This window comes from Falco punctatus, assembly GCF_963210335.1.
Source record: "Falco punctatus genome assembly, chromosome: 1".
In the NCBI taxonomy this organism is placed as follows: Eukaryota; Metazoa; Chordata; class Aves; order Falconiformes; family Falconidae; genus Falco; species Falco punctatus.
The window spans coordinates 109,663,718-109,677,721 of record NC_137580.1 but is presented as its reverse complement, the minus strand read 5'-3'; the positions used below and the strand labels follow the sequence as shown (position 1 = coordinate 109,677,721).

General features: G+C 41.9%; 1 protein-coding gene across 6 annotated transcripts in view; it reads right to left on the bottom strand.

Moving 5' to 3' along the window:
* Window positions 1-14,004, bottom strand: part of VMP1 (vacuole membrane protein 1) — a 70,817-nt gene that overhangs the window by 37,273 nt on the left and 19,540 nt on the right. For 5 of the 6 annotated variants that reach the window (XM_080384034.1, XM_080384036.1, XM_080384035.1 and 2 more), the window contains one exon: window positions 4,501-4,668. In XM_080384034.1, coding sequence (XP_080240160.1) covers window positions 4,501-4,668 — 168 coding nt within the window. Of the gene's footprint in view, window positions 1-4,500; window positions 4,669-12,649; window positions 12,943-14,004 lie in introns of those variants that run through there. The other variant, XM_080384039.1, reaches the window with a different exon arrangement.

The window sequence follows — 14,004 nt, the reverse complement described above, 5'->3', positions numbered from 1 at the left end:
CCCTTGTTTAGCACAAGGCAGCCTCTCTCAGCGCAGACCACCACGCTGCAAGCCAGCGGCTCCCAAGCTGCGGTCTGCAAGGTCGGAACGCCACGACGTGAGCATCCCTGGGGCCCGGCCGAGCTGGCAGCCGGTGGCCAGCTGCAGGGAGCCAGTGGCCAGCTGTGCTGGGGAGGCTGCAGCTGGGGAGCCGGCCAGGCTGGGGGCCCCGCTCGCTGACACCATCCCTGACTCAGCACAGTGCTGCCATCTCACCCCACCGCATGATGCCAGACACATTCGCCGGCATGTGACAGCCCTGGCTTCAAAATGATCTGGGAACTCCTCCCTGGTGCCGTCACGTAGTTTACTTGTTCAGTCATGAGACCTTGTGCAAGTGTTTATTAGAAAACAGGGTCGAGTTTTACTACAGCTATGACCAAGGAAAATAAGGTTAAGCAAAGCCTGATCTCAAGTCTTCTCTCTCCTTTACATGGAATAAAGCAAGCCAAGAGAACTCGAGATGAAAGTAGCGTTGCTTTCTCACCACAGGAAAATTATATTTGTTTTCTCAGGACATCAAATGACTCATCTCAATCTTGTGGGTAAATGCAACTTTAGCTTAACCAAGGAAAAAAACAGAGACAGCTAAGATTGAACATATGGATAAACAGAGGCTAATGAAACAGGAACTTGGACTAAACTCAGAATGGTTTAAATATAGGACAGGTAATAGCACAATAGTTGGGCACCACACTGGAAAAGTGCTAAAACTTAGCTACATGCAGATGGCTTTTCTCTCTTAGGGTCAAGAGTGAGTAACAAATGCTTTTCCACTCCTTTGAAGCAATGTGAAAGCTTTTCAATTTCCTTTGTTCCTGCTCTATATGCAGCTGCAAGCAAGGGAGAATTCCAGCTGCTGTGGCTATTCCAAATCAACAGGTCGTGGTCTGAAAAGCCGCCGCTCTCTGTAGTTACCCAAACTGTTAAATTCTTGGTGTAAGCATATAAAGTGCACAGCCTCGTATGTTTATGCCCTTGTTTTCCACAGAAGAAAAAATTACACCAGTGCAACAAGCTGAACTTCATTAATCTGCCTATTTCTGGCACAAGGGGAGATAAGCCTGAAAACAGTAGCAACAACGTTTCAGAAAAATTAACTTGAGGTTATGTTCTCAGGGTGATGCAAGAACAAAAAGTCACATTGCTTCTCCAGGCTCTGCCAATTTGCTTTGGCTTCATTTTGTTAACCGAGGAAGAGGGCTGCATGCGTGTACTGGACATGAACTTTCTTTAAATTGGGTAGGTCACATGCTCATTATTACAAAACATTTCAAAAGTGCAACAAAAATCATATGATTTCATGTCTGCTGGAGATACGTTCTTTAAGTGCATTAAAAAAAAAAAGCAATTAAGGGATCAACCCAGTAACCATTTAACTGCTTTTTGTATCATTAGCTGTCCATTTTCACCATTTCACTTTGAATACCAGTTTTACATGGAGATTCCTTGGACTAACAACAAATTGGAAAGGCAAATGCTAATCAAAATTCTTTTACACAAATACATTCAGAAAAGGAAACTGGGAAATTACTCTACTAGAAAGAGTCTTTTAAACAGATTTTATCCTGGTCAGGACACAGGCCGCCTGTTCTGCTAATCCTGAGCAATTAAACATTTTTATTCTTTCCCCTTATTTCTTGTAAAAAAACAAAAAAAGCTGCAACACATTAAAAATGTAGGGCACTATTGAATTCCTCGTCCCTGTGGGATGGAAGGCTGTGAAAACTGGCATACACCTAGCAGATTGTTTTTGAAAGTCCTTCTGCAGGCCAGGACTGGTGGAGCCAACTATTACAGTGATTGAAAAATTCATCATTTTCATTTCACCCAATAATTCCTTAGATTCAGTGATATTTAATCCTCATAACACTCATTATCAGCAAAAAGGGCTATCACTGACATGCAGGGGAACAGTAATGATTTTAATCTCTGGAAAAAACCGTACCTGGTTTAAGTTGGCTGAAACAGCCGCTGATGTTTTTGTGATCTGAATCAAATCCCTTGTGCAGATAAATCCCCACATTCAAACCTTGCAGGATACTTAGTCTGGGCAGCTTTATAGTCGGAGGTCTGCAAAGTCCCCACTGGGACCAACCTGCTTTCAACATTTCACATGAAAACTTATATTGCTACCACCCTCCTGTCTCCCTCCAAATAATCAAGGAGATTGGCAAGATTTCACGCTGGAGCCTTTCAACATAATTTCACTTTACAAGTCTAAAGGAAACGGGCTGTTGGTGGTGTTGGACCCATTCCTCACAGGGCTCCATGTGTTGCATTAGCAGCACATCTGTATACATCCAATAATTCCTTTTCTTTTTCATTTATCCAGTATTTATCATAACTTTAGATTTTACATCTAATTAGAAGCTGCTGGCCCCATTAAAAAAAAAGATTTTGTGAGCTCATTCAATCACACCGATTAGGAATTAAACTTAATATTCCTGATTTTAGTTTAAAAGCAGAAAATTTTATTTTGTTTTTTAAAACTAAGGTTTTGATTTGCAAAAATCAGCATTTTCCCTTTCTGGAACTCATTGTTACTTTCCTGTTAAGTGGACATTTGGTTTGAGTGTGACAGAATAAAAAATAATTTTCTTCAACAGCTTCCATAAAAACTGAACTGGAATTAGGACAAAAGAAACATACTGGAAGAAGCAGCAGCAATTGCCAACTTGATTTGGCTTACAGGAAATTAGCAAGCAATGTTTATGTACTCATGAAACATTCCAAGAAAGCATAACATTACACTAGACACCACTGGTAGACAGAGGATGCTCCCAAGGGAAAATCTAGTGGAGACAGAGTTCAGTGAAAAGGTAGCTGACAGTGAATTTGAAGGCGAGAAGAAAGAAAGAGGGGAAAAAGTGGGATACAAACATTCCGGCTCGGTCCTATTCCCTTGGCCTTTCCCTTGCCTGAACCAAGAAACACAACTCAAACAAGAGACCCAAAGTACCATTTGTTCTCCCTCATGGCTGCTCAGAAGGATACAAGCTTTCAGGGCTTGCAGCTCCATTAACTCATTTCTAAACTACTTAATTCTCATCATAGTTCAGCTATTTTACATGCTTAAGATTAAGCAATGGATGCTTACGCTGAGCTACATTTTTATTTTGCAACCCTAGAAACGTAATTGTAAATGCCATTTTTATTACTCTAGTCCTCATTAAACAAACTTAAGCAGAGGGGGAACAGGAAGAAAATAAAAAGAAATCTTATATTTACAGTCTTAAAAGTACTTGCATCTTTAGCTACTTATCAAGCACTCCGGCAATTCTGTCTTCTCATTAGAAAAAGTGAAATGCAAGATGTACTTTGCTTCTTGAGAGGGCTTTAAGTCCACTTTCTTTCTCACTATTTTGACTTTGGTACTGCCACACATTACTTCAGTCTGCAATGCGTACAACCTAACTGGAATTTCTGTTAAGTAACACAGCTGCTGCTAATTTAAAAAGTTGTAGTGACCAAAGTTGCCTTAATATATTTTATTTTTTTTTCTTCTTCATATCATTAGAAGGAATACAAGGGCAGACATGAGATACCATGTATTTTCAGAATTTCCAGTCTCTACATTTGAACTGGACAACCAAGAATTCCATAATAAAGTCATCAGCTAGAACAGGAAGTCAGTAGTAAAATAAAGTTCATTTGGCATGCAGTTCACAGCAGATGCGTCTGTGTAAACTGCAATTCAAAATAATCTACATGTAATGAAAAAAACATCTAATCTGACCAAAATTCTCCAAAAATCAAACTTCTATAAAAAGCTGTGGGGGGGTCAGAGGTGGTGGGGGGAGAAGGAAAATGCAAGGGAAGTTCCAATGACAGCGTTTCCTAAGATTGTGATTCACTTAAAAGCTAACGTAGTTTTCCTGTTTTAAGTGAAAAGTTTGCCATGGTGGAAACAGGCAGAGAAACAGAAATAAAATACATAAATGTGCAACATAACACACTCTTATTTAATCCAATCTATTGATGCAACCCAGAAAAACATTTCAGCTATATTAGAGCCAGAGTCCTTCATACAAATAACTGCAACTTCACTCAACATACAGGCTCAACATTTTTGAAATTATTTATTGCTTAACTGCATGCAGTGCAAGACCTGACAGCTGCATGATCATTTGGGATGCAGATACCCTTTCTGAAACTTACCTTTTACATCAACAGCTTTGAAGTACATGTTTTCTGCTAGCATTTAGAAAAGCAGCGGACGCTGCAGTTGATAGAAAGATAGCCCAGTAACATCCTATTACTTCTCCTCAAAGGACATTAACATTATCCAGGGCTGGAAGGTTGATCACGAAGGCAACTATTCACATTGCAGATACAGACATTACTGTTGGCAGTGTAAGCCATCATTACTTTGCTAATTCAGGAATTGTTGTGTATTGCTGGACAGAGAAAATAAGTGTGTAAATTAAAATTGCTGAAGTTTTATAAACCAAACCTTACCCACATGCAGGCCTCCAGCCTGACTTTTGAGATGATGGCCCATAAAGAAATGGATCCTTCAGTTGTCTCCTCATCAGGGCAGATAATTTGATCCGGGTAAGGAGGCTCAGGAAAATTAACTGAGTTACATTCATATGCAGCAAGAGTAACCGATGCTATGTGTGGACCCTGAAAAAACACAAGTAATTTCAAATGCATTTTAGGTTAGTTAGAACAAAAGTTTTGTCCCTGATGCAAAGAGCCTAGGCTAAAACCTAGTGTTTCTCACTTTGGCCATTAATAATGTTATATATGTAAAATGTCATGCCGTTGTACAGTAGCTTGAGGTTGCCAGGGAGAAATAAGAATCTTTACTTCTTAAAAAAAGAGGAAAATTTTCTAAACTTTAAGATGTTCTCCTTAAGGTAATTATAGCCTACAGCTTTATTAGAGCAGGTGTTTTCCCTACTGTTGCTTTTAGAGGATGGAGGCATTTAAATTCTGTTACATTTTTTTATTTTTATTTTTTACGACTGGGACTTTACAACATCCTACAGCGGACCTTCTTAACTTTTGGAACTTTCTCCAAAACACAGTTGCTTAATCTGTGTTAGATTTTCTGCATATACAAGGAAGTGACCTTACTGCTGTTTGCAAAAAATGGTTTGAAATATAAGCCAAAACCTTAAATGTTATTTGTCATTTAATTGAATTACTTCTAGTCTCCATCTTACATTAAAAGATTTTTTTGGAGAGACCTCCAAATACAACTGGTATAAAGATCTATTCAAGAACTGAACTGCTACATATGCAAAAAACCTGAAAGATTTGCCATTATTTTAATACAAAACAAGTGAGAAGCAATTCAAATCATCTATGGCCTGAACACTAGATGTTGTAATTAAAAAAGAAATCACTTAGCAAAAGGTCAGGGAAACACTGTCCAGGGAAGGAGGAGGGGAAAAAAATAGGGAGGGGGAGGAAAAACGGACAACTACTGAGTTAAACTAAAGTCTTATCATAAAAGCACAGATTTAAATAAAACTTAAACCTTTCTTCAGGTGCAGAACAAATTGCAAACACCTTAACTTCTGCTATTTATTATGTGATGGATCTTGACATCATGCTGGGAAACATCGTCAACAATTTTCTACTTTTTTTTTTTCCTTTAAATGAGTCATGTTTTATTAGACCAAGAAGGGAGCCTGATACCCCCAACCAAATCAAAGCTCCATTTAATACAGGGTAACAAGGGAAAATGAAATAGACCTCAGCACTGCCATTCCCCTGCACCAGGCTTCCAAAGCTCACTTTGAAATGCAGGAGCCAGAGATATATTCAGAGGACCCTGCAGGCTTCATTTGCACATTAAAGGCTGAAATTCCACAGCAGATCTCACACAAAAGGTGAAGCTCAGCTGCTTTTTCTAGACTGGCTGGGAAGAAGATTTTAGTCGGGTTGGGTTCGCTCAGTAACATTTCAGGTCCCACTGAAGAGAGCAGAGCACAATTACATCGATAAGGTCATTTTTTTTAGAGGCAGTGAAATAAGGATGTTGAAAAAAACCCACGCCGGTTATATTTTTCTGTATGACAGCTCCAACTACTGTTGTCATACGTAACCAATTGAAAACAAACCCATTCTTCTGGCAAGCAAATGGTAAAGGGCAAGCTGCTCTGACACCAAGCAAATTATTTATTCCTTCTTACTTTACAGGAGACTAATTCAAAGTGCTTTGGCATACTTTCAGACTATATGAACACATAGGTGTAGCTTCCCGAGATGAAAAACGAGACACAGTCCCTCTCACAAAAAAAAAAAAAAAAAAAAGTTCATTGAAGCAGAACTGAAAAAGCGGGGATCCAGAAATTGATACACGAGCGTGACTTCGATATGGAAGGGAGAATAAAGAACGGATGAATGAACCAGTGACTAATGTATACTATCGACATCTCTATAGGTCTGCCCCAGTGGCAATGAGCTCCTTGTTGGTACTTGTCGCAAGATCATCCCTGTCCCCAGCAGCTTCATATCTAAACAAATACAAGGAGAGAGTTGAAACTTCCCTAGAATTATAAAGTACACTCATGGCAAACCTGCAAACCTCTTTCTCCACCGTACTCTGACATTCAGGGACTTCAATCCCATTCCTTGCTTGCACCGCTCCCCCCCCCCCCTCCCCCCCCAGCTCCCTTGGGGGAAAAAAACGGGTCTCAGGCCATCTTCCTTAAATTAATGGTTTTCACCTGCAGAAATTTGCAATAAAATTCTCCTGAATAACAAATTTGCATGGAGGAAATCCCCCCCCCCCTTGAGTTGTAAATGACCATTTCCTACCTTCCCTTGAGAACAAGGGTCAGGTTGTTGCCAAGGCAGTGAGATACAGTGCGTCAATCACGAAGTACGGTTTTCAGTTCCACAAAATTCAGAAGACATACCGCACTACAGTGTAACTACAGCCAGCTGCGGCGGCAGACTGTTGGTTTCAGTTTTCTAATAGCAAAAGACTAATTTAATCACTACTATACAAGGTCCCCATGCCCTTGCAAGGTTTCAGTGCTGGCATTAGTAGCGTTTCATCTCGAACTGCAGCGAAGGTGGCTGCCCAACCTCGGGAGAGCAAGCAATGCCAAAATGCTAGTGGGAGACGGCTCCACGAGGCTCTTACCATGAGCAGCTTCTCTCAACAGAGTTGCCATCCTTGAAATGGCGTGATGGTCTCAAAACATTGGCTCCTGTTAAGAGAGCTCTCCCAGCCTCCACAAATGGCTCCAACAGGAAAAAATTTACAAGTAGCCGACGGAAAGAAAAAAAAAAAAAAAAAAAAGGCCTTTCACAAAGCAGCTGTAAGTGGCCAATGAGCCACCTGAAGGCTACGCCAACTGAACGTAATCCTTCCACTGCAATGTAAACAATTCTATAATGGAAAAAAGTTGGAGTTATGGAACCCACAGAAGCCACATTTTAACTGGCATAAGAAATAAAGTATAAACGGTTCATTTAGAGTGATGAAGTGTGGAGTACTGGAAGTCTGAGCGAGCCAAGGGAAAGGAGAACAATCCCGTGTCCTCCCCTGGCAGCGGAGCCCAGCTGCCCCGCTAGTCAGACGGACAAGGGCTCCCAAGCTTGGCAGGCCGCGTGCAACTTCTCCGACATCTGCTTTTGTTCTAGCTCAGCCCTGAAAGCTTACCCAGAGCGTTATACTTCCACAACGCCTGGTTACCAAGCTCCTCAAAACAATGGTTGGCTAAACAGGACCATGGCTGCAATGGGGTGGGAGGAAGAGCGGGAGGGTCACTGGTGTTTCTTAACAGAGGTGCCCTTTTGCTTTCTGTCTAGCAAAGTGATGGTTGAACTCTGAATGGAACAGGGAACCAGCTTCAAATGGGCTTTAGGTGTCACCTTTGGAGAATCTCAGTCACTATACACTCAGATGTTTTCTCTGTACTCCTCCCCATGCCAGAAGGATTAATTCTCATACAATTTTTTAATCCTCTTCACAAATAATACCTCCTCCACCCTTTCCTCCCAGTTCTCTGCATGGGGCTGCAGTAAATACTCAGCGTTTCGCCTCTCTGCAATAGCTCAGTTTATTTCAACACTTTAGGAAAACCTGGAAGATATCCCTCCTCGAGTCCAAGTGCAGCTCTACCTTTGAAAAGGGCATTTGCAAAACTACTTCAAACCTTGTCATACCAGACAACAAATATTAAACCCAGGCGATTCAGTAGACACGTTGCTTGCCAAACCAGGAAGAGTCGCTGAAAGTCAAGGCATGTAAGATCCTGAACACCAACTGTCTTTCCCTCGTCTTCTTCCAACGATTCACCCCTCCTCCCCTCTGCCCCCCCCCCGCCTTTTAAATTGCAGGAGGCACTAACAAGAGCTAACAGAGAAGAAATTGAGAGACGTTCTGCTGGCTCAAGTGAGAAACATTTGCTCGCCACTACCGATGACCAGAAGGAGCCTGTGGTTAGGCTGGAATGCAATTTGTTAGAAATATCTGTACAATTTACAAATCAAACAAGACAAGATCTGGTCATCAAGATCAACTCAACATAAATCTGTTTTTTAGCAATAGTAATTTAGGGGAGTTTGGAAATCCCTATCTATACGACCCCGATGTCTCGCAGAAGGTAAAGAACTCCTGAACTCACAGGCCTTCAGAGAAGTTTTAGTTCAGTGACTGAAGGCAGCCAAGTTAGAATAGACACTGCTAATCCTTAGAAGTGTTATTTTAAATGCTGTAGTATGAAATTTCTAGAAAGTATCATCTTTTAATCTATAAATTATGCCTGGAAATTCATCAGTGCAAGTAGAAAGAGACGACAAGCACACGTAAAAAAAATCAAGAAGTTAAACCCCTTAAAAATATGCTGATATGTATAATTCTTACAACAGAAAAATCTTTACCATAAGTGACTGAATATCCAAAATGAATAATATTTTCACATTATTAATCATTCTGAGCACCCAGACTATGAACACAAAGCTATAAACAAACTCCACATCAAGTGTTGGTTTCTCACATGCCCCTTCACAGCACAGCCACCCTGCTGAAGTGACACAAGCACACCAACTACATCTAATTTTAACCTTTTTATTTTTGGGGAAGATATAATTTTAGACTGGCTCTAATTTAGAAACATTTCTCAAAGAAAAGTGATATGTCTGCCAGCAAGAAAAATATTACACTGAACTCATTGCTGAACTTAATGCACTAAAAATCTGTTTTCCTCCATGGATACACTGCTGTTCGTACTGGGTTCAAGACTCGGCCCTTCCACAGGGGGGAAACATGTCATGCTATATTTGATTAAGATAAATTGGAAAAACAAAAGCTTGCTTCTCATGGGAAACATCCTTCAAGCCTTGCCCCAGGCTGCGACTCATCTCATACTTATCTATGAAGTCATTACACCTCTCAAGAAAGTAACACCATGTTACAGCATCTTTTTTATCTTCAAGAGCAGTGGACAACTACCCACAAAGAAAACTGCTCTGTGATTAAGAACAGAAAAGCTTGATCTGGAGGTGGCTAGTAAATATGTCAATTCAGTCTGTCTGTCTGTGCTACAAGATTAAAATGTCTCGTGATTCTATATAATGTCTGGTATGCAGTGCTGGCTGTAGTAGGGGGCTGAGAACGAAGAAGGATCCCATACCTAGAGCATCCTCAAGTGACACAGACATCCATCAAGTGGTTAGGCAGGGCTAGTTTTAGCACATTGTCATGGCATTTCAAGCGATGTATTAATTTTACAATCACGTGTTTGTTAGCAAGTTTCTATTCCCACTTCAATCAAGCCTTGCCCCCCAGCACGGAGCTGATAGAAATTCCAAATGATGAGCCACAAGCTCTGAATATGACTGAACTAGAACCACAGGCACGCGGTACCACTGCATACATAACAGGGCCACGTTGCTACTTTGAGGAGTAACATGAAAAGCAGATGTTTTTTAAGGCTGTACCCACACTACTTTCTATAGGAGCAGAGAGACTCATGTCAGGGAAAGGCACAAATGGAAGAATCCAAGTTTACGCTCCGGTGCTGACAGAATACAGATATAATCTGTCAGCATTCCCTCCTTATCCTTCCCTAGCCACCCGCTTATTAATTCCGAAGACTAAATCACAGCATCTATTCAAAATGACACGAGTAGTGACGACTGGCTTGAACATCTCCAATTAGAGATCGTCTTGCACTGTTACCATTATTTAAAACCTGTTCAAGGAAGCAGTGACATGAAAAGCACAAAGTGCAGGCTGTGCATAAAAAAAAGCAAGCAGAAACTCCAAGGGATCAAACGAGGAGAAAGCATAACGTGACCTCCTGGCAGAGTTACGAGAGAGAGAACCAGGGACGAGGAAGTCGAAAGCAGATAATGAAAACAAGGTGCCAGCATTTAAAAGGTAAAGTCCATCAGCCTTCGAAAGGAGGAGAAGAGTGTACCCATCACCTTACTAACTCCTCAGCTTGATGCAAGTTCAAATCACTACACATAGCTTAAATATTAACATGATGCCGATATTTTGCGGACTTCTGAACAGTCGAAGTAAGGTAGCTAATCCTGCACAGACAGAGGCACTTCACACGAGCTGTTCATTGCCACAGTTCCAACTTCAGATAAACCCCGCAGGCTCTGATGTGCACCACTTCCAGCAGCACAGGAGCCATAAATGGCACTTGCAGCCACACCATCCCGGGCGCTGACTCATGAGGTCCGGCAATCCTCCGTGGGGCTATGTGGGAGGTTATTGCTTCCAGCTGTCCCACCAGCCCCTACGGCAGAGCTCACCACCCTCGGAGCAGGGCAGCGGGGGTGCCGGTGTCTGCTTGGCAGTTGCCAGGATTGTGCCCCACAGAACGTAAACCACCGGCGCTTCCAGCTCCTGTGAACGCGCCAGGCTGGGGGCTCAGTGCACAGTCCCCAGCCAGAGCCACAGCCGTTGGAGGGACCCTTCTTCCACAGCGTAACCTAAACCACAGGTGTTGGTCTTATTCTCTGCAGGTATCTATCGGCATCCGACACATACAACAACAATGGGTGCACTTGGAGGGACTAAGACTCCAAATGAATAGTTCTCTCTTGGAAAAAAAAAACAATTTTCATCTCTGATCTTTTAGTGCAAGCAAGCCACCAGAAGATTTAAGAAACACCCAGGTTACACAACTCATCTGGCAGCGGCGTCCAGCTTAATTCATTGGACCCTTCCAGTGGATCACAGTGCATTATTCATATCAGTGCTGCAGTTTCAAGCAGAACAGAGCCCACGTGAGTTGGAAGCATGAGTTCCTGTCAAGAGATGGTTAGCAAAAGTGACTTTTTTTTTTTTTAAGTTATATGTTGATTCAAGTATTTCAGGATGTTCTAGTTCATCGCAGAAAGCTTAGGACAGCTGGAGGAAATAGGTTTAAAGGCATGAAGGAAACACAAGTGAGAGAGTAAGAGTCACAAACAACCCTCACACAAACAGGATCCATCCCAACTGATTTCAGAATTAATTTCTGTCTCCTGTGCCCACCATGCATTTTTCTTTCAACTCTCTTAACAAGTCAAGAGCAGCAATTCGAGCACAGATAATGGACAAAAAACATTTTTAGATTTCATTTGGTTTAGGCTTGCAAGTTTACATGTCAATTGAAGAACAGTATGGACTGGAAATGTACACCTCACTTAAAAATAATTCAGTGCTGGGAAGGGGAGCACTGCTGCACCCTCCCACCTGGCTGAGGCAGCTCAGCTTTTGTTTCTCACTTCTTCCTTTACACACAGAACCCATAGTTTTCCAAGTTCCTCACACTTATTTTGAATGATCCACATGGAAAGAGCAAAGCTGGATTTTTTGTTTTTCAGCTTGTCACCTGGAGCTGACAATCACCACGAAAGCACCTCTGTATTCAAGTCACTAGTAAATAAATGGAGAAAAAAGATGAGAGTAGTTTCTGTGAATTTCCAAATTATTCTGTCTGCTTCACATAAGTGGAGTAAGCCCTGTTCTGTGAGCTTTTCTTCTTTAGATGAGCTACAGTAATTTTACGAGTCTCCTTACAAGCTCAACTCCTGGAACCAGACAACTAAAAGGAATTAAGTTTGATTTTAAAAAGTTTTCTGTAGTCCTGGCAGGAAAAGGTTTTTCTTTTTATTTGTGAGAGTTGTAAAACTATTGACATGAACAATTTTTTATTTATTTTTTTTTTAAAAAAACAACTAGTGGGCTTATTGTCACACAAGGTGTCTGCATGTTAAATCTTCAGATAGGGTTAAAACACGACTCACTTCAGCAGCAAAGTACCACACTTTTGGGAGGCCAGAATGTGACCCCTTGCCAAAGCCAAACCCTGGAACCAATTCAGGACAAAAGCCAGACACTGAACCCTCAAGCCCAGATAAACTCCAACGGGCTCTCTAAAGCCAGCCCTGTCAATAAGAACACTGTCTTTCCAATCCACTTCTCCTTAAAGGCAGGGTTTTGTTCTTTTTCATAGCCTGAAATTATTGCCGTGCTCTCTTCCACGATGCTACAGAACACCCTAGGAAGAAAGGACCCACATATCAGAGTTCTGAAAAAATTCGAACTCCTGCGTGACCTCCGCTCACAAAACATTCCTATTGTACCTTGCGCTTCCTGTTTGTGCCGCTCCGCAGCCCTGCCACCCATGCAAACCTTTTCAGCAGTTGCTCCACTTGGGTCTAGCAGCGAGCGAGCCGAGATCCACATTTCAGAAACAAAACCACAAGCAAATGCAAAAAGCTGAAGCTGGGTCTGCACTTTTGACCTGTAAGGAATTTGCTTCCATTCATCCCCCACCACTACAGACATAACGGACCATACACACAGGAGGGACGTTTATCACCCGCTTCTCCCGCAAGGCTTTTTGATAGACTTTGATTCTAAGTGGAGTTTTGTTTGCCTCAGCTGCATCTGTTGCAATCCACTCACCAGAAGTGAACTGAAACCAAATCACGAGGCAGAGCATCGGGTGAAGATGGCAATAGTGGCATGGTCCCCACCGAGCTCTCCACCTAGTGCCCCCCGCTCCACCAGAGCCTGCTGCCTGCCGGCCCTCCGCGGCAGCAGACAGACCTCCCCAAGATGTACAGAGGCATGACTTTCCCAACGATTCCCAACGAGTCACCCTGAGTCATCTTCTTTTGGTAATTAGGTGATTCGTGCCATTTATATTGTAACATACCACCAACAGAAGAGAAAACATCTCAGGACTAAAAAAAACAACCTCCATGCTGCTAAAACTAGTATTTAGAGTTATTAATCATAATAGCTTTATTTCCTACAGAACCACATCAGGATTACTATTTTTAAAGTGTTGTTTTTAAAGAATTGCGAAAAACCTTTAATGGACTCTGAGAGAATAAGCCAGAAGACTTGTTTTGAAAGTGTCAGAATAAAAAGGATTCTTGGAAGAGCGGCCTGCTTCCCTATTTCTGCATTGAAGATCTGCACTGTGCCAGCCCTTAGCTCAGTGCCAATCTGCAGCAGGAGAATTGTTTCCCAAAAAGCCATGTCAAATTTTGCATTTAGTGCTGGCTACAACTACAGAAGCAGCATTAAACTGGGAATCAATACAGCAGACAATGTTCAGAGCCTTTATAATGTATAGGAAGTTCCCGAATCACAGAAATAGCAATAAAAAGCCTATTATCAAACTGACAAAGTTGACCTCTCTCTCCTACACTGAGATGTATGCAGCAAGAATGTTCTGGTGACCAACAAAATCCAAATCGGATGTGATTAACCAGGGGCAGTAACATCTCCTCCACGCTGAGACTGCTTTAGACTGTAAAATCTACTTTAAGCAAACTGTTTCCAAGTCCTCTCCTGTCAGCTAACCCCAGGATCTCCCCTGGCACTTGAAATCACGCTGCTCCAAAAAGTGGCTTGTGAGAAATTCTCTGAAGAATCCAGACAAGTGACAGTTTGCAACACTGGAAAAACAGCTAACCCAGGCAAGGGGAAGCAAGCATCCAGAGTCATTCACATACTGCAGCTATTGCGTAACT